The sequence below is a fragment of the Myotis nattereri genome (genome assembly GCF_964212035.1).
Source record: "Myotis nattereri genome assembly, chromosome: 3".
Classification (NCBI taxonomy): Eukaryota; Metazoa; Chordata; class Mammalia; order Chiroptera; family Vespertilionidae; genus Myotis; species Myotis nattereri.
Genome location: NC_138077.1, coordinates 85,201,775 through 85,223,328, shown reverse-complemented (window position 1 = coordinate 85,223,328; position 21,554 = coordinate 85,201,775). Strand labels below are relative to the sequence as shown.

Sequence of the window (21,554 nt, the reverse complement as noted above, 5' to 3'; positions counted from 1 at the left end):
CTGTGCCCTGTGGGATGCAAAGAGCAAGACAGTCCCCGTGCTCACTGCGCTTTTAGTCTGTGGTCACGGGGGAGAGGGGCCTGGTTAAAGCTATGGAAACCTCTAATTCCGTAAGTACCCTGACAGAAATAGGCAGAGCACCTGGGCTTATCCGACGGTGCCAGCAGAGGCCTGAGGAGCAGTCAGGTCTCGGTGACTTATATACAGCAGGTCCTCGGGTTACGTCAGAGATCCGTTCCTGAGGCGCAGCGTAATGCGATTTTCACCCTAAGTCGGAACCCACCCACATAAGCACCTGCGTCACTCACATGGAGCACATACACAGCAGTGATGAGTGAGACCGTAAAAAAAATGTAAAAGAAAGATCATTCCTGACCTTTACTTGTGGTAAATAAATAATAAAAAGCATAAAGCACGTATGTACATACGTCAAAATGATGGAACTTTTTTTATATAAATAAATGGGAGATGGCGACGTAACCATGAAACGACGTACGTCAAGTCCAACGTAATCCGAGGACTGTCTGTAGTTACCTTGGCAAAAGGAGCCAGACGTTTTAGACGGAGGGAAGAGAGCATTGCTTGTGAAGTTAGGGACAAAAACCTGGTGCATTCTGCTCAGGGAAGAAAAGTGACACAGCTATAGATAATATCTGGAACTTGATCAGATGGCTGTCTTAGTCATCTCTTCTTGGGTCAACTCAATAGCAGTTCCTTCTATACAAAGGAAGTTTAAAGCACTTTTTAAAACAAAGAGATTAAGTCTGAGGTGATTGTGAGATAATTTTAGGACAAATTAAGCAGGTTTGATAACTTGTAAATACTGTGATATGAAAATGTACTTTATTTTTGTGCTTTTTATTTCAAAACTAGTTTTTAAAATAGGTATTTTCTGTCATAGAGAATAAATGAGAAAGAATGGATAGTGAAGTGAACAGTAAATTCATGAGGTTTTCAGTATGCAATGTATTGAACCAAGTAACCAAACTCCTGTTGCATGCTTATTACGTGCTGCCCAACACTAACTGTGATCCTCAGAATGAACTTAGGAGGTTTGTTTCCCATTTTTCAGCCTGAGGAAACTGGATGGAGTTTAAGTAACTTTCCTAAGTTCATCCACCTAGTAAGTGGCAGAGCTGAGATGTGTGTCCAGGCTCTGACTCAGGAACTCCCACTGCCAACTTCTATTCTGTATGCTTCTCATACCTGTGATGTAATTATACATACATGGATGGTTTTTTAAAAACCACAGGTTTCAGGAGGTATATTGTGTGCAGACTTTATAGTAATCTGGCTGCCCATACCCTGTAATGAGTTATTTTTGTATTTAATATGCTCAGACAAATTTATAAAGTATTACTTGACCCTAAACAAAATGAGCAGTGAACCTCAAATCCATTTAATTAGCTGTGCCTTCTGCTTCATCTACCTTTTTGTTGGGTTTTCATGGTGATTTAAGTTTTGCATAAACATGTGCTAAATTTGCCATAGGCAAAATAAAGGCTTTCTCAGTTTAGAAAGTAGTCTGAGCATGAAAAATAGCATGGGGGAAGAAAAAAATATTTCTGTTTTTTGATGGTTTATTTGCAAGACATAATGTTGTGTACAATCTAGTTTGCAGTCTACATCCAGGGAAAGGCGAGGGTATTTTAGTCCTACCTAGAAAGTAATTTGCTCAGTATTTTCAGTTTCCTGTGGTAGAGGAGAAGATTTAGTATTTATTTTAATTTTATTGTTTTGTAATGAACACTCTTGCACAGGCACCTTCTGAGCAACCCTATCAGTTGGAGTTTACCCTGGTTCTGTTTTTGCTCTACCTGTTGCCTGCATGTTCTCCTTCAGTGAGGCCCCTCATGGCATGTCTATAAACTTCCCTCACTATGCCGTCATTTCAAGCTATCCAGTCCTTCCCAGGCTTCAGTCCCATACTTCTAGGTGTTTTCTGGTAACTTCATTTAGTTCTATGCCAAGCAAACTCAAAAGCATATTATTATTTTTCCTTTCCAATTCTATTTTGTATTTGCTACTTGCATACTTTATCTCCGTTGAAGGCATCCCATCCATCTAGTTTCCTCTCTTTTCCACACCTTCACTGCCTTTGCAGTTAAGAATGACCTTTACTCAAAAACAGGTCTGACATTTTCCCTCAGGTCCTTAGAGGTGGTCTCAGTCCTTGCCATGCCCTGCCTAAGAGTGTCTGTTTTCCTGGGGGCTTAAGTCACACAGTAAAGTCTAACAATATGATTTATGGTGAGGGCTCTGGGCCACAGCATCAGCTTGGCCTGTGACCTTTGATCTCCAACCTCTTGAGGGGCCATCGATCGGCCACATAAGGCTGTCTATCATTTTTGTATGGCTGAGGCAAAATAAAATGTAGACACTGAGCCTCCATAGTTGGCAGTACTCCTATGTGAATTATCACACGTTGTGGCAAGGAAGTTATCCTTACTCATGTTTCACTGGAGAGGACAACTGGAAGCTTCATGCTTTGAAATTTTCTGCCCTCTGCATCATGCATCTCTTACCTTGACTGATTTTAATCCATATCTTTTTGCTGTAATAAACCATAACCATAAGCGTGAGTATAACAGTGAGTTCTGTGTGTCCTCCTAGCTAATAAGTAAACCTGAAAGTGGTCATGGGGACCCTGATCCTATAGTTGGTGTCAGAGCTTAGGGTGGTCTTGGGTATTCCCCTAGGTACTACCACACACCACTGCCCTGCCCCCATCCAAGTCTAAATGCCCACCAAATACTTTTGTTCTACCTGAGAAATTTCTTAATTTAGATCTCACTTTGTCTCTGCTGTTACTGCTTACTTAGGTCTTCATCATTTCTTACCTGGCATATTACAACAGCCCCCAGCATCGTCTGCCACTTGTAGTATTCATTTGCTTGCTTATTTTAGCAAGTACTACATGCCAAGCAATATCCTAATCACTTTATAAATAGTAATATAATCCTTTGTACAAAATTCTGAGGTAGTTATTATTATTTTCATTTTACAGATAGGAAAGCTGAGGCACACAGAGTTTAAGTAACTTACCCAATGATATACAGCTCACATTTGGAAGAGCTTTGGGAGCTGTTTCTTAATGAACCATACTCCATTGTGTCACTACTAGAGTACAGCCTCCTTTGCTCCTCTGCTGTTTGCATTGTTAAGACTAAATATTTATCATGACTAGACAGAGTCCTTTATTCTTTAGGTCCTTTTCCCTCTGCCAGGAATGAGCTCCCTTCTTCCTCTGTACAGTGGTTAAAGTGTGGGTTCAAATTTCATTTCTGCATATTACAGCATATGACTTAGCTAAGAGACTTAACATCTCTGTGCCTCACCATTCTTCTCTGTAAAATGGGAAAAAATAGTACCTATTTCATATAGTTATTTGGGAAGGTAAAATGAAATATATATCTACACTAATAAAAGACAAACATGCAAATTGACCATACCTTCGCTACACCTTGAGCCACGCCCACCAGCCAATCAGAGCAACTATATGCAAATTAACCCAACCAGATGGCGAACAGCAGCCACAGACCTGGAGCAAGCAGGAGGCTTGGTTGCCCCAATGATGGAGGAAGCCAAGCTTTCTGCCTGCCGCGGCCCGGCTCTGAGCTCCACTCAAAGCAACAAAGTTTTAATTATAGAAGGTAAATAAACCCCCAGATACCTGTTTTCAGCCAGCAGTGGCCACAGAGCTGGAGCGAGCTGGAGTGGGTTGCCCCTGGCGATGGAGGAAGCCAAGCTTCCCTCCCACCTGCCCTGGCCGGCTCTGAGCTCCTCTCAAGGCTACAAAGTTTCAATTATAGAAGGTAAATAAATCCCAGAATAAAAAAGAAAAAAAGGAGAGGCTGAGAGCTTCTGTCGCCGGGGGGTATTTCCAGCCTGAAAACGGCCCTCAGCCCCTCACCCAGACTGGCCAGGCACCCCAGTGGGGACTCCCCACCCTAAAGGGGTTGTGGCCAGCCTGAAAACAGCCATCAGCCCCTCACTCAGGCTAGCCAAACCTCCATGAGGTGAGGGTCCCTACTGGGAGGGGGGCTTGACCAGCTTGCTAACAGCCATCAGCCCCTCACCCAGGCTGGCCAGGCACCCCAGTGGGAATCCCCACCCTGAAGGGGGTATGACGCTGCAAACAGCCATCAGCCCCTCACCCAGGCTGGCCAGTCATCCCAGTGGGGACCCCCATCCTGAAGGGGGTGTGACCAGCCTGCAAACACCTATCAGCCCCTCACCCAGGCTGGCCAGGCACCCCAGCAGGACCCCCACCCTGATCCGGGACCCCCTTCAGGGCAAACCAGCTGGCCACCACCAGTGCACCAGGCCTCTATCCTATATAATAAAAGGGTAATATGCAAATTGACCCTAACAGCAGAACGACTAGGAATGACTGGTCACTATGACACACACTGACCACCAGGGGGCAGACGCTCAATGCAGGAGCTGCCCCCTGGTGGTCAGTGCACTCCCACAGGGGGAGCTCTGCTCAGCCACAAGCCAGGCTGACGGCTGCCAGCACAGCGGTGGTGGTGGGAGCCTCTCCCGCCTCTTCAGCAGCGCTAAGGATGTCTGACTGCAGCTTAGGCCTGCTCCCAACTGGCAAGTGGACATCCCCAGAGGGCTGCTAGGCTGCCAGAGGGATGTCTGACTGCCAGCTTGGGTCCGGTCCCTCAGGGAGTGGGCCCAAGCCAGCAGGTTGACATCCTCTAAGGGGTCCCAGATTGCAAGAGGGCATAGGCCGGGCTGAGGGACCCCCTTGAGTGCACAAATTTTTGTGCACCGGGCCTCTAGTATATATGTGTATGTATGTGTATATATATCCTATCTAATAAAAGAGAAACATGCAAATTGACCATAACCCCGACACCCTTCCCATTGGCTAATCAGCAGGATATGCAAATTAACTGCCAACCAAGATGGCGGCCGGCAGCCACGCAGCTGAAGCGAACAGGAGGCTTACTTGCTCCAGTGACGGAGGAAGCCGACGTTCCCAACCTGCCGCTGCCGGCCTCTGAGCTGCATTCTAAGAAACAGTGTTGTAATTATAGAAGCTAAACAAGCTCCAGAGACCTGCTTTCAGCCAGCTTCAGCCTCAGAGCTTAGAGCTACAGTGATGGCAACAGATTTTCAATTATAGAATCCAAACAAACCTAGAAACCTGCTTTCAGCCAGGTTCGGCCTCAGAGCTTAGAACTGCTGTGATGGCAACAGAGTTTCAATTATAGAAGCCAAACAGACCCAGAAACCTGCTTTCAGCCCTCAGAGCTGGAGCCGGCTCTCAGCTCCAGTGACAGCTATCAAAGGTAAATAAATCCCAGGATTAAAACAAAAGAAAAAAAGGAGAGGCTGGGAGTTTAAGTTGCCCTCCAGCCTGAAAACGGCTCTCAGCCCATCAACCCGTCATCCAGGCTGGCCAGGCACCCAAGTGGGACCCCCACCCTGATCTGGGACACTTTCAGGGCAAACCAGCCGGCCCCCACCCGTGCACCAGGCCTCTATCCTATACTACAGGCAGGGCGGGACAGCGCGAGCTGCCATCTGGGCCCCATGTGCAGCCCTGGGCAGCAGGGCATAAGCCCCGCCCCCAGCCGGGACCCCTGTGTGCCACCTGAGCCCCCAGCCGGGACCTCCATGCTGCCTAAGCCCCACACTGCTAAGTCCCGCCCCCAGCTGGGACCCTATGACTATTGGAGAGCAGGAAAGTGCCTCTGGGCCCTGGGTCGCTGTGGTGATCCGGCCATCGGTGTTATGCCCAGATTTCAAGATCCCCCAAGACAGACCACTAGGGAGCCGAGTCCGATGCAAAAGCATAGAGTCTTTTATTCAAGCCCGGGACTTGGTCCCCCCCCCCCCCCCCGCCTCCATTACTGGATGCAAGAGAGAGCCCCGAGTCCCAAGGGAACAAAGAATTTATAGGGCTTGGGGTTGGGGCGTGGTGGCACACTCTGACCACTGATTTGGCCGATTCCGGTTGGTTGAGTGAGGGCCGGGGGCTAGTGACGCAAGGGCAGGGTGCAGCTAGGGTGTGGTTACACAAAGACAGGGGGGTGGCTAGCATACTCTTGGCCTTGGGCTAGTTTCCCCGCTTTCCCATTGGCTGAGATAAGGGCAGGCTGAGTAACTGATACATTCTGCGGCTTTTTCTTGGAAGAGGGGTTAAGGACACAGCTATCAGGCCTGTTCTGTCCTTTCATCGGTAAGTAAAAAAGTGCAGCCTGTAGGCAGCCCCCAGCTGCGCCTGATCTGGGAGCAGGAAAGCAAGCCTGGCCTGCGGCAGCCCCAAACTTTGCCTGCTCCCCAGTTGCCATGGTGATCCGGGAGCAGGAAAGCAAGCCTGGCCTGTGGGCAGCCCCAAGCTGGGCCTGCTACCCGGTTGCCATGGAGACCTGGGAGTGGGAAAGCCTGGGCTGTGGGCAGTCCCCAGCTGGGCCTGCTCCCTGGTTGCCATGGCGATCCGGGAACAGGAAAACCCGGCTTGCAAGCAGCACCCCCATCCTGGCCACAGCTCAAGGGAGAGTACAACATGCAGTGGAGGCCAGGAGCCTGAGAGATTAACACAGAGGGGCTCCTGCTCCAAGCCTCCATGGTGTGGCTGGGGGCAGGCCCCCAGCAGACACACACACACACAGTGCCTGCTCTGAGCCTCCAATGTGGCTGGGGGCAGACCCCCAGTGGGGAGACACACACACACACACACACACACACACACACGGCAACTGCTTTGAGCCTACGTGGTGCAGCTGGGGGCAGGCCCTAGCCGACAGACACACACACACACACACACACACACACGGGACGCCTGCTCTGAGCCTCTGCTGCCAGACTGTGGCCATCAGTAGGACATCCACTGAGGACTCCCGGACTGTGAGAGGGGCAGGATGGACTGAGGGAACCCCACCACCCAGTGCACGAATTTCGTGCACTGGGCCTCTAGTATGTATATAAAATTCTAAGCCATATATATATATATGGCTTAGAATAGTATTTGATATATGATATACCCTTGATATATGTTAGTGTTCTTTTTATTATTGTTACTGTGATTATAACCAGTTCTCCATCAAGCTGTCTCATATACCCTTGGCAAAATTAGTTTTGCCCTTTGTGTTTCCATTGCAATTTATTGACACAACTGTTGTAGTTCTTTCAAGATTGAATTGTCATAATTTAGTAGCTTGCTGTCTCTTCCCTGCCAAGGGAGGGTCTTTAAGAACCAATACCTTAAGATTTGGGCAGGTCATCTACTTTTTCACAATTTAGGCAGTGTTTTTTATATACCAGGCATTTTGCTAAGCACTGGGGATACAATGATGGATTATATATTCTGCCCTCAAATATATATGAGGGGAGGATTAATTGAAAATGTTACAAACTTTTGGAATTTTGTGGGCACTTTGTAGAAAGCTTCGGGGGTGGGGCAGGGAAACCTCTGTTAAGCCTGGCCTGTCTGTAAATATTTTTATTTGGATACTGTCTTCACTAACCCAGCATTCACATAGTTCACATTTAGAGGGGAAACTATTATATAACCAGATTGCATTACCAGAATCTGAAGGGGGAGGGGGGTGGAGTGGAGTGAGGTAGTTGGGGGAAGCAGAAATGACTAGTGGCTTGGTTCCTGTTTTGTGCTTATGTTGGCTCTATGTACATTTTCAACATTAATCCGTGCAAATCTCTGGGAGATAGTAACTTTCAGCCCCTCGTAGTCAGAGGTTAGAAAAATTGCCAGGTGTCTCAGTTTATGGCCAGTCAAGACCTATGACTCGAAAGTCTCTGCCTTTTCTTCTACCTAACGTACTGCTGTGAGAGGTCTGTAGTCCAGTTTTGGGAGTATACCCACCTTTTCCTCACAGATGCGACTCCTTGTGTGCAGTGTTTTCACGCTTGCCACCAGAAACAAACCTTCACTCAGGACTTCTTATCTGAGATGCTGTGGTAACAAATATGGACATAGATTGCCCTTGTATGAGAGACAAGGAGGAAACAGTGCCAAGAAAGAGTAGAAGGAAATTCTCATCATTAGAATTTTTGAAGAATAAAAATGAAATGGCGGGAAAACATACTTAGGTGTATTTGTTATTCTTCATTTCTAAACCAGACTTTAAAAGTGAGGGAATGAGTGCCCTCTCGTGGAAACAAAAGGAATTTTTTGAAAAATTGTTTTTCTTTTTAAATTTAAAATGTATTTTTTTAATTAAATAAAAACATGAAATTATGATTTTATTTAACCTTTTACTCTTAGAATTAACATTTTGGTACAGTTTTAGAAAGCAGCCAAAGTTCTACAAATGCTGGTTACATTTTTGCTGAATTTCAGGTTTATTTCCACCTCAGTTATATTTTTATAAGATTACTCCTAACAATATATATTTAATATATCTTTAAAATGTATCCAATCAACTTCTTTGTGGGTAAAATTTGGCATAGATATTTTGTGGCATACCTGCATTTTTGACAAGACGTATAGGTTTTTCTTTAAGAAACTCTCAATAGTTATGTTTTAGGTTTTATGACCTTGAACATTTCTTATATATGTATCATTCATTACAGTTTACAAAACCTGCTGTTTTAACAGTTTACCTACTTTATGTCAGTTGATCCTTACAATAGTTCTGTGACTTAGACAAAGCTTGGCTAGTTCTGAATTCCATGAACATATTCCTGTTTCTTTTTTAACTTGCTCTTTAAATGGCCAGATGCAGTGCACTCAGGTGGCTATTGAGAGTATGAAATTCCAAAGAAGTTGTCAGGGCACCATGCAAGATCATTGATCAAGTGGCATATTGAGAGCAACACCGATGGACAGTGAGGCATGCAACCAGGGTTTCAATCAGTCTTGGTCCTTTCATCACCTGGATGAAGACACTGGACCTATCACCAGACTTTTCTGGGTCTCAATAAATCATATCTGAAAATGAGTTGGAAGGGAAGAGATGAAATCATCTCCAATTTCCCCTCTAGTTCAGATTTCTGAGATTTGATTTGAACTTGAAAGTAAATGAATAAGAATAAACACAACTGTTAGAGGAACCTTGTAGAAGATTTTCATGAAGCATGAAGATTGTAAGACCTTATGACACCTGTGAAGTGCATTTGGACTTGTCATACTAGGCATTCTGCAAATGCAACATCTCTTCATAGGAAATGTCCCGAAAGCCAGTTTCATATCAACATTGGCCCTTTTTGATATATGTGACCTGAAGTGTACTTTGATATGGCAGTTGTATCATTTAAGTGAACTGCTTCTATTAGGAATTTTTTATTTTTCTTAATTATAATAAATAATGTTTTCTTCTAACAACTTTTTTTTCTTTCCTAGTTCCCATTGACCCCCTCCTCCCTACACCCACCCCTCCCAAGCCTTCATCACACTACTGTCTGTGTCCATGGGCTCTGCATATATGCATACAATTTCCCCGTTATTCTCTCTCCTCCCAGACCCCCATAGAAACTCATCAGTCTGATTCATGGTTCTATGTCTCTGGATCTATTTTGTTCATCAGTTTATTTTGTTCATTAGATTCCACATATGAGTGAGATAATGTGGTACTTACCTTTCTCTGACTGGCTTATTTCGCCTAACATAATATTCTCCAGGTCTATCCATGCTGCTGCAGATGGTAAGAGTTCCTTCTTTTACTACTGCATAGCATTCCATTGTGTCTTCTTAAAATTTTTTACTGATTTTAGAGAAAGGAAGGGAGAGAGGGAGAAACATCGATTGGTTGCCTCCTGTACAATCCCGGACCAGGGACTGAACCAGCAACCTGGGTATGTATCCTGATGGGGTGTACTGGACAATGCTCCAACCAATGGAGCCATACCAGCCAGGGCAGGGATTTCTTTTTTTAACCATGAAAAGTGAATTGGTTTTGTAATCTAGAGGGTGATACCAATTGTGCTTAGCAATTTTTAGGTAAAACATTCTAGATAAAATGTTCTCATATAGGAAGCTACAATGAATAATAGAAGAGTAAAAGAATAAAGTCACAGAAAAATTGAATGAAAATCATGTTATTAAATGACAAACATTGTGCAAATAATACACTATGCAATTTTTTAAGGAATATGTAGGCCCAATCAAATTATAACAGTCAACTTTCATATCCTCAACTGCCACATAATTTTTCAGAAAATTACTCTGCTGTCTATGTGCCTAAGGGGTAATATTCTTTCCCAGCCTGTCCTTATATAATTGTCTTTCTCCTTTTTTACAAAGATTGACTCTTCTGCATTGCATTCCTCTGAGTGTCAGAACCTCTACAGGCCAGTCTACTGGAATGTCATTGTAAGGGTTTAGAAACTAAGTGACTTATGACTAAAGTTCTTTGACCGGTCAGGTAGGTTCCATTGTTTTCCCTCTCAGCTAACAGGTCATTTAAAATATTTTTAAAGACCTTTTTAAAAATAATTTATTTTTATTGATTTCAGAGAGGAAGGGAGAGGGAGAGAGAGATAGAAACACCAATGATGAGACAGAATCATTGATTGGCTGCCTCCTGCACGCCCCCTACTGGGGATTGAGCCCGCAACCCAGGCATGTGCCCTTGGCTGGAATCGAACCTGGGACCCTTCAGTCCACAGGCTGACACTATCCACTGAGCCAAACCAGCTAGGGTTAAAATATTTTTGATGATAATAAGTTCTTTGGGAATATAACTTGGAAAAAATTTCAACAAAAGGGAGACATTGCTATAACAAATGTATTTAATTCTCACCCACTTATTTAAGTGAGGCTTTTTCTCGGCCCTTATAAAATCACAAAATAGAGCTAAAGTTGATGTTGAATATCTGAATCATAGCACCAGGTATATTTATCCCTGGATATATGAAAAAACAAACACTAATTTCATTAAGAGATCGTTTTCTATCAGTCTTTCCTTTTTATGTTGAATAATTATTAAATTTGTGATGTTATTTTGATCAACTAGTGTTAATAATTATATTTATAACTGAATCCAGAAGTTACCATTTTAACATTTAGAGATTTAAGGCCACAGTGAAAGCAAATTTAGTATATACATATGTGTGTGTGTGTGTGTGTGTATGTGTGTGTGTCAAAGAAGTATAGGATAGTAAAAAAAGATATAAAGCACAGTAATATTTTAGGATAAAGTTATATAGGAAAATAGAATGTAAGTAAAAGAGAAAAAGGAACAGTGTAAAATTTTCATCTGTTCAAGAATAGTCCATGAAGTTTAAATGGACAATAATGGGTTTCAAAATCACTCTGATATTTAGGTTCTATGGGATACACTTGAAAAAGTAATATAACATTTTAAATGTCAGTTTTTTTACAGTATACTAGAAATCACATTCTTGAACATATGAAGATTTTGATGTCAACTGAAAATGTACCAGAGGGTACATCATTGTTATTACAATGATATCAGTGAATATCCTAGCAAAATAGTTGGCAGCCACTGACGTTTTGGGTCCCAGTTCTGCTGGCTACTGGTGTACTTGAACTTCTGGCTTTAGAGATCAGTAAGTGTGTGGAGCAGCTTCAGTCTCCTCCTCGTGAATCTTGGGAGGAGGCCTGGAGTATGGCACCTGGCCAGCGTTGTCTTGACTCTTCTAATGTGCACTCACTCTGCTATCTGTTGGACTGCTAGCCCATCCATCAGAGCTTTAGACTTGAGTAGCCTCCGTCCTGCCAGCCCCAGGTTGTCATCCCACCAGTTCAAGCACTGGAGGGTGTGTGCCTGTCTGTATTGGAGGAAGGGAGTTCACCTGCAGGGAGTGGGTGTGTGTGTGTGTGTGTGTGAAGGGGTAGCTGAGACCCACATTAATACACCAGTTTGCTTTCTCAGAGCTAGGAAGCACCAACCTGAGCAGCCTGAGCAATATTTTCACTGAGTTGGTCCTGTTGCAGCATGTGTCAAGTTCTTCCCTTTTCTTAGAGACAATAGCAGGAAGGCGGGGCCACAGGCACTAGGTCAGTGATGGCGAACCTATGACACGCGTGTCAGAGGTGACACACGAACTCATTTTTTTTGGTTGATTTTTCTTTGTTAAATGGCATTTAAATATATAAAATAAATATCAAAAATATAAGTCTTTGTTTTACTGTGGCTGCAAATATCAAAAAATTTCTATATGTGACATGGCATCAGAGTTAAGTTAGGGTTTTTCAAAATGCTGACACGCCGAGCTCTAAAGGTTCACCATCACTGCACTAGGTGAAGGTTAGAGTAAAAGTTCTCTGTTCCTTTCTGTTGTGTACATTAGTGCTACAGTACCAGAGTCTCACACCCCTGTTAAGCTTTGAAGCCAGCCAGATTTTGAATTAGGTACTTTTTAATAGCAATGTGTCCTTGGGTAAGATGTCTAATTTCTGAAAGCTTCAGTTACCTAACCACAGTTTTGATGGTTAAATGAGGTAAGCATGCAGAATGCACATTGTAATCATCTGATCAGTAATTTTAATTATCCTATATAATAAAAGAGAAACATGCAAATTAACCATCCTTCTGCTACACTCATGCCCACAAGCCAATCTGGAGTGAGTATGCAGATTAACTCAACTAAGATGGCAGTGGCCACAGAGCTGGAGTGAGCAGGAAGCTTGGGTTGCCCCCAGCAATGGAGGAAGCCAAGCTTCCCACCTGCCCTGGCCAGCCCTGAGCTCCGCTCAAGGCTACAAAGTTTTAATTATAGAAGATAAATCCCAGAAAAAAAAGAAAAGAAGGAGAGGCTGGGCGCTTGGGTTGCCGGGGGGTGTGACCAACCTGAAAAGGGCCATCAGCCCCTCACCCAGGCTGGCCAGGCACCCCAGTGGGACCCCCACCGTGATCTGGGACAACCCGTGCACCAGGCCTCTATCCTATATAATAAAAGGGTAATACGCAAACTGACCCTAACAGCAGAACGACTGGGAATGACTGGTCACTATGACACACACTGACCACCAGGGGGCAGACGCTCAATGCAGGAGCTGCCCCCTGGTGGTCAGTGCACTCCCACAGGGGGAGCTCTGCTCTGCCACAAGCCAGGCTGACGGCTGCCAGCACAGCGGTGGTGGCGGGAGCCTCTACCGCCTCTTCAGCAGCGCTAAGGATGTCTGACTGCAGCTTAGGCCTGCTCCCAACTGGCAAGTGGACATCCCCAGAGGGCTGCTAGGCTGCCAGAGTGATGTCTGACTGCCAGCTTGAATCGGGCCTAAGCCAGCAGGTGGACATCCTCAGAAGGGTCCCAGACTGTGAGAGGGCACAGGGACTCCCCCGAGTGCACAAATTTTTGTGCACCGGGCCTCTAGTTATTAATATAATCTGGGTGAGGTGGATTGGGTAGGTAGAAAACCTTCCCTGAAGAAATAAAGCCTGAATTGCCCTCCAGTAGAGAGTAGGAGAGCCAGCCAGGCTACAAGTGGGTGAAAGAGGAGAGCTCATTCTAGGCAGAGGGAACACTTTATATTGAACCTGGTAAAGACTGAAGAAAACTTGGTACAGGAAATTCTAGAACTTCAGTAGGGCTGGGTGTGAGTTAGGAGGGATCAGAAAATGTATTTGTTCTAAGTAGGGCTTTATTTTGATGGTGTTGTTAAAGAATGAGAGATACTTTCAGAAGATTCTTGCCTTCCTCTGCCATAAGCACTTGTTTTTGAGTCTAACAAGCTTCCCCCCTAAACTCTTCCAGTGACTTCCCATCACTTATAAGTTACAGTTTTAAAACTTTATCATATTATATTTCACCCATATAATTGTCTCTCACAAGTCACAATGGACTGCTTTTAATTCCCAAAATGCACTGTCCTTCGTAACCTCGTGCCTGGACATGTGCTGCTGCCTTCACCCTGGAATTTCCTTTCTCACTGCGTCCTATGGCAAATTCCTCCTCATCCTTCAAGATAGTGGATGATGTACAAAAATCGGTTGTGTTCCTAAGCTAACAGTTCTTTTATACAATAAGGCTAACAGGAACTGTGCGAGATTAATAACCTTTACTAAGGGATCTGAAAGAAAGGTGAATAAATACTGTGGTTAGGTTTGGAAGTACTGAATACAATAAAGGTGTTAATTCTCCCCAAATTTAGTGTATTTAATATAATTCTAATCAAAGTTACTATCTAGCTGCACAGATGTTTTATAATTATTTTAAACTTACTACCTGATTCTAAAGTTCATCTGAAAGAATAAACATAAAGTAGATTTGGAAATTATGAAGAAAAAAAAAAAGAACGGAGATTTGCCCCGTCAGATATTAACCAATTGGAAGTTTTCTACCCTTATCAGTTAAGGGTGGACACGTGATGTAAGCCAAGCCACTCCAATCTGTATTAATTACGTTTCTAATCATTATTTCCCTGTTACTACATGACTCAGAACCTTGGGTAGATTTTTACTGTTTGCAGAGTTAAGATCAGGATGGACTGACATAAGATTTACGTTAGTGGCATTCACGGTTTTCCCTTTGAGGCTCATTTTAATGCAGTGGTCCCCAGAGTGGTCTTGTGATTGCAGTATCAGTATCATATGAGACCCAACTAGAAATACAAATTCTCAGTCCCCACATACTACCTATTGGATCAGAAACTCTGGCATTAGCTCCCAGCAGTCTTTTACGGACACTGGATGCATGCTAAAGTTTGTGAAGCGCATTATTAAAGAAATGGTTTGTCATCCTCTAGAATGCTGAAACAGATGCACGGGGCTCATATGATGCACCATCATAATAAAAAGGAGAAAGCAGACTTACAAATAAGCTCCTGATGGAAATTCACGTGGCACACTTCAAGTCACAGGTGTTACATTTCAATTCAGCCATTCCTCACATGGACACCTCCAGGGTGAGCAGCAGCTGGAATTTATTTAATTGACTATGGTTAATGAGGCTGCCAAATAACTCAGCTAGAAAGGTCAGCTCATAGATCAATTAAATATTTCCTGGTGTATCATCTGCCAGTTGATGAGAACCTGTGATTGTCAAGAGACCTAACTGTTGGACTAAATAAAACATTAGGAAGTTAAATTTGCTGTGGGAAGGAGTGAGAGCCTGCACCATCCATAAGAGATTTTTCAGCCATCCACTGATCACTTCATTAACTCTGTTACTGTACAATTCACTGTAGTTAGCTTTCCATACTCTTATCTTCATAAGGAAAATTTTAACACATAATTTAAACATCCTTTAATGATAGTAATTTTCCTTCTGATATTAATAGTCTCAGGTTTTAAATTTTGTCTCTAAGAAAAACACTTCCTTGTGCAAAGAATGATTGACTAGAATCTATTTTGATGGATTTAGAAGTATGTAAAGGCAGGCCATGGTTTTTTGTGTGTTTTTTTTTGGCAAGATATTCTGCAGGGAGGGACTAAGCTGAGGCAAGTGAGGCATTCCTCAACATTGCAGAATTTTAAGGGCACCTAACATTTATTTATCTATAATCAACATAAATAATATTTTAATGGCCAAAATTGATATAAAAAGCAAAGATGAACAAAATGTCAAAGATTTAAATAAAGACAGGATTATAAGTGCTGGGTAGAGTCATATCGGAGCCTGAGTCAAAAGGAAAGTCAGTAATCTTGGCTCTGAAAATCTCAGGTCAGTAAAATGTAAAACTAGGACCACAGTTCCTAGATTAGTAATATACAATTGTATTAGTGTTTATAATAATATTCTTTTGTTTTTGTATTTCTAGGGATATACTAACATCTCCATCATGCTGGCAACATGCTGTTCTTCTTAACCGATTCAATTACCCTTTTGAACTGGAAAAGGATTTACATTTCAAGGGCTATCACACACTCTTTCAAGGATCTTTACCCTATTATCCTAAATCATTGAAGTGTTATCTTAGCAGAATTCCCCACCGGATACCTTCAGAAAGACACCAAATTGGAAACCTAAAAAAATACTATCTCCTGAATGCTGCCTCTCTTCTCCCAGTACTGGCTCTTGAATTAAGGGACGGAGAGAAGGTTCTGGATCTGTGTGCTGCTCCTGGAGGCAAATCAGTCGCTCTGCTGCAGTGTGCTTGTCCAGGTAGTGTGCTTTTCTTTCAGTTATCAACCACTTTTCAATGTCCATCTGTACAAAGTGCTTTTAAAATATCTGGGGGAGAAACATGAGATTGAGTTTGCAGACTTTGTAAGCATGAAACCAGGACAATATGGAGAGAATGGAAATTTTAGCTGAGGAAATCAGTGTAAATAATATTTTCCCCCAGTTACTTAATTCTAGCAGGTAATTGGGAACAAAATTACATTTTGGGAATGAAAATCTATCAGATAATATGAATTCTGATAGACCAATAACAAAGATTTTTAAAATTTTATTACATTCATACTTAAGAGTCATATTGACTTCCTTGTAATACTACTATGAAGTAGAAATATATACATTTAGGATCATTTTTTTATATCATTGGACCATAAGGTTCGATGGCAGTTCTGTCCAGTCCTATATAGTAAAAGCCCAGGGACCAAATGGTAGAACCATCAGAACGACCGGTCAACCAGTCGCTATGATGCACACTGACCACCAAGGGGCAGACGATCAACGCAGGAGCTGCCGCCTGGTGGTCAGTGCAGTACCACAGCTGACCGAGATGAGCGGCTGCTCCTGCTGCGAACCCCGGGCCGACAGGAACCTGGGCTGTGATCATCGTCTTCTTACCCCAGGCTCCTCCTTGCTCCCTGATGCCTCCTCCAGACACCACAGGCTGTGCAGTGCTGCCGCCAGGCTCACAGTGCTGACCCTGGAAGCTGGGAGGTGGGTTTGTGGCTGCCCCGGGACTGAGAGCTACTCCGCCGCCTCTCAGTGCTGTTGTCCTGGGGCCTGGCCTCGATCGGGTCCCCTGGAGAGGCGAGTGCTCTGGCTCCATGGAAGATTCCGGACCAGGGAGCAGCCGCTCAGATGGCGGGTCCACAGCCACTCGGCTGACCAGGATGAGCACTCCCACAGAGGGCCAGTCCCTGCAGGCCACACCCCCACCAGTGCACGAATCCCATCTCCAGGCCTCTAGTAGAAATCTAATAAAAGAGAAACATGGTAATTAGCGCTACCCTTCCCATTGGCTAATCAGGGCGATATGCAAATTAACTGCCAGCCAAGCTGGTGGCCGGCAGCCCAGCAGCTGGAAGCGAACATGAGGCTTGCTTGCTTCAGTGACGGAGGAAACCAACGTTCCCCGCCTGCCTTGCTGGCATCTGAGCCTGCAGTTTGAAACATTGTAATAAATATAGAAGCTAAACAAAACCCCAGAAACCTGCTTTCAGCAGCCGGGATCTCAGAGCTGGAGTTATACATTGTTTCGATTATAGAACCCAAACAAATCAGATACCTGCTTTCAGCAGCAGAGGCCTCAGAGCTGGAGCCAGAGCTAAAGCTGGCCCAGAATAAAAAAAAAAAAGAAAACAAGGAGCAGTTGGGAGCTTCAGTCACCCGCCAGCCTGAAAACAGCCCTCAGCCCCTCACCCAGACAGACTGGCCACGCACACCAGTGGGGACCCCCACCCTGAAGGATGTGTGACCAGCTGCAAACAGCCATCATCCCCTCATCCAGGCTGGCCAGGCACCCCAGTGGGGACCCTAACCCTGAAGGGTGTGTGACCAGCTGCAAACAGTCATCATCCCCTCACCCAGGCTGGCCAGGGACCCCAGTGGGGACCCCCACCCTGGTCCAGGACACCCTTCAGGGCAAACCGGCCAGCCCCACCCATGCACCAGGCCTCTATCCTATATAGTAAAAGGGTAATATGCCTCCCAGCACCGGGATCAGCATGACGGGGCAGCGCCCAAACCCCCTGATCGCCCTTGCGGCTCTGTGTGTGACAGGGTGTGGCGCCCCAACCCCCTGATCGGCCCTGCTCTGTGTGTGACAGGGTGCGGCGCCCCAACCTCCTGATCAGCCCTTCTCTGTGTGTGATAGGGTAAAGCCATAACCTCCCCATTGGCCCTGCCCTGAGTGTGAGAGTGGCGGTGCCCCAACCGCCTGATCAGCCCTGCTCTGTGGGTGATAGAGGGCGGTGCCCCAAGCCCCCCCCACGGGCCCTGCTCTGTGTGTGATGGGGTAGAGCCATAACCTCCCCATCGGCCCTGCCCTGAGTGTGACAGTGGCGGCGCCCCAACCCCCTGATCGGCCCTGCTCTGTGGGTGATAGAGGGCGGCACCCCAACCCCCTGATCGGTCCTGCTCTGTGTGTGACAGGGGGCGGTGCCCCAACTCCCCTATCAGCCCTACTCTGTGAGTGACAGGGGGGAGCTCCTCAACCCCCTGATGGGCCCTGCTCTGTGCATGACAGGGGCGAGCTCCCCAACCCCCTGATGCGCCCTGCTCTGCGTGACAGGGGGGAGCTCCCCAACTCCCTGATGGGCCCTGCTCTGTGCGTGACAGGGGTGAGCTCCCCAATCCCCTGATGGGCCCTGCTCTGTGAGTGACAGGGGTGGCGCCACAACCTCCCCATCGACCCTGCATTGAGTGTGACGGGGCGGTGCCCCAACCCCCCAATCAGCCCTACCCTGAGCGTGACTGAGTGTGGCATCGCAACCTCCTGATCCTCCCTGCTCTGTGCATGACAGGGGGCGGCGCCCCAACTCCCCAATCAGCCCTGCTCTAAGCCCGACCAGGGGCTGCACCTAGGGATTGGGCCTGCCCTCTGCCACCTGGGAGCAGGCCTAAGCCAGCAGGTTGTTATCTCCCAAGGGGTCCCAGACTGCGAGAGGGCACAGGCCAGGCTGAGGGACCCCCCTCCCCCCCAAGTGCACAAATTTTTGTGCACCGGGCCTCTAGTATATATATAAAACCCTACTATGCAGATAGACCGAACAGCAGAACAACCGAACAGCCAGTTGCTATGATGTGCACTGACCAACATGGGGCGTGCGTGGAACATGGCAGACATCGGCAGCAGGTGGCAGAGTGTGAAACATGGCGGGCGTCGGCTACGGTGGGATGGTGGAGCAGGTGAGCGGGGGCGCCAGACCATGGCAGGGGGAGCCTCTGGTGGTTACTGAAAATTCTTTGCACCTGTGTGCCTCGGTCCTGCCCAGTGCTCGCACCTGTTGCCACCTCCGGCCCCGCTCGCACCCACTGCCGGTGCTGGAGCCGGTCCCAATCACTCCACACCATCAGCGGGTATGAGCGGCGGCTTCTGGCCCCCATTGCTCCTGAGAGCTTCCCCACCTCCCTCTGCTTCTGATGGGTGATTGGGGCAGCAGCTGCCGCTCGCACCCGCTGCTGGCGCTGGCCCCAATCACTCTTCGCTGTCAGCGGGTGCGAGTGGGGCCATTGCCATCAGTGTGTAGGAGCGGAGGCGGGAGAGGGGCTGCTGGCAGACAGGGGACCAAGGGCTGTGGCGGGTGGGGCTGGGCGGGGGCGTGGAGGATGGGCCCGAGACCTGCCCCTGTGCCCACCTTATCCTCAAGGCCCACAGTTCCTTTAAAGGTGCACTAATTCATGCACTGGGCCCCTAGTTTACATATAATTTAAAACTTGAGTATTCTTTGTGAGGGCTAAACAAATAGTTTTATGTTTTTTCCCAGTTAATAATTGTGAGAAACACTCACTTGTGCAAATTCAAATAATGGACTCAAAGACAGAGGAATGGCGAAAACAAGACTTTTAATGCGGTCTTGCAAGATCAGTCGTCTGGTTGAACAGGCACACACTTGGAGCGGTGATCGGTGATCACAGGCTTTTTATTCCTAGTGTGTGAGAGTCCCTCCCCCAGTTCCTCATTGGTTGAGTACTATGGGGTTAACAGTTTTCTCCATACATTGCCTAGGTCTATTGTCTCCCATTGGATTATTTAAAAATAAATGAGTTGAGGCCTTTTCTAGTTACCTCCACCTCCCTTTGTTTAGCTGTGGCAAGTCTTCTTTGAAAATGTGCTACTGGTCACATACACAGTTCTTTGTTCTTATACCCTCTCCCCTCCTCCCTACATCCTTTTTGTTCTGGGAAACTTCAGTAACCAACTGGCCACATGCTATTCGTTTTCTCTAAAAGTGGTCCATGCTGAAGATGGATCACAGAGGCCTATTTCCTACAAAAATCAAATTAACAAAGACAGATTAACAGGAGAAAAGGTCCGAAGTTTATTACAGATGTACATGCCAGGGGTTGTCATGAAATATGACCCCAATACATTGGGCTGTTGAAGTTTATATGTCTTTGTGGACAAAGGAGAAAGCGGGCAGGAGTCTGAGATCTCACAGCTAGTTGAGGAAGAGCAGAACAAGCTTTGTCGGTGCATTTTAAAAAATACATTTTTATTGATTTCAGAAAGAAAGGGAGAGGAAGAGAGGGACAGAAACATCAATGATGAGACAGAATCATTGATTGGCTGCCTCCTGCACTCCCCCTACTGGGGATTGAACCTGCAGTGAGGGCATGTGCCTTGACTGGGAATGGAACTGTGACTCCTGGTTCATAGGTTGTTTCTCAACCACTGAGCCACGCTGACCAGGCTGTAGGCACATTCTTACTAGGCAACCCAGAATCGGTGGGACTCAAGGAGTAATCTAGTTACCAGGCCCCCGCTTGGAGCCCTCCTATCCATCATACTTAATTCAAATTAGGGTAAGATGAGTAAGCTAAGATTTCTTTCCTACAGCAAGTCTTTCCATCTGAATTTTATGGACAGGAAAAGGGGAGAATCAAGTTGTTATTGTGCTGGGGGTGGAGTCCTTACAGTATCTTAAGAAAAAGAATTTTCTGAGATTCGCACAGGAGGATAAGTGATTTTCATTTGTATAGACTTTCATCTCTGTGTTTCAAACATCCCATTTCCTTTAATCCAGTCCTGGAAGAAGTGTAGTTGGGGATTTGGTAGAGCTAAAGAGAAAGCCAGTGTGCAGAGTTTCCATTCCATATTGCAGCTGGGTCCAGTTCAGCATCAGGCTAGTTGCAGTTCATTAGTCCATTGTGTGTGGGATCCACATGGCCATGGGCCGCACAGGAGAATGCCAGGAAGCAGGAGCCAGTGCCCTGCAAGCCAGGAATTAGCCAAGAGGAACTAAGAGAGCAAATTCCTTTGCTTTGGGGGTTAAATATCCCAAATTTTGAGCTTTTGCTGTGGTCATGCCCATTCTGGCCAATGACCTGTTCCCAGGTAAGATTGACAGACAAATACCTTCCCTATTTCACCCAGACTTTACTGGGCATGCGTCTATTCTCCCCTTGTCCAGTCCCTTCCCCCAGCAATCTGTGGGGGATAGACTGGTGATTCCCTGGGGAGTGTTAAACTGCAGCTCCCTGGCAAATCTGCACAAATGGCACACCTATAATATTTGGCCTTTCTTTTGCTCCTTTCCTGTTATTAATAACTAGGTTGATTACAACGGTACCAAAATGTCCTTTCTGAATACTAAAGTCAATATCCCAAAAGTCAGCTCTAGGGTTGCAAAACTTTGGTCCCTTTCATCTCATTAAAAAGGTAGAAAGAAACAGATGAAGTTAATTTTTATAATACATTGTAATCCAGTACATCCAAAATTTCATTTCAACATGAAATCAGAATAAAAATTTTAATGAGATATTTTGCATTCTTATTTTCTTAGAAAATTTCCAAAATTAGTGTGTATTTTATACTTACAGCTCATTTC

General features: G+C 45.6%; 1 protein-coding gene across 1 annotated transcript in view; it reads left to right on the top strand.

Annotated features, from left to right (window-relative positions):
• The window catches only part of NSUN3 (NOP2/Sun RNA methyltransferase 3), a 71,699-nt gene that overhangs the window by 1,595 nt on the left and 48,550 nt on the right, over positions 1-21,554 (top strand). The window contains exon 3 of the mRNA XM_081086754.1: positions 15,647-15,990. Coding sequence (XP_080942880.1) covers positions 15,647-15,990 — 344 coding nt within the window. The remainder of the gene's footprint in view (positions 1-15,646; positions 15,991-21,554) is intronic.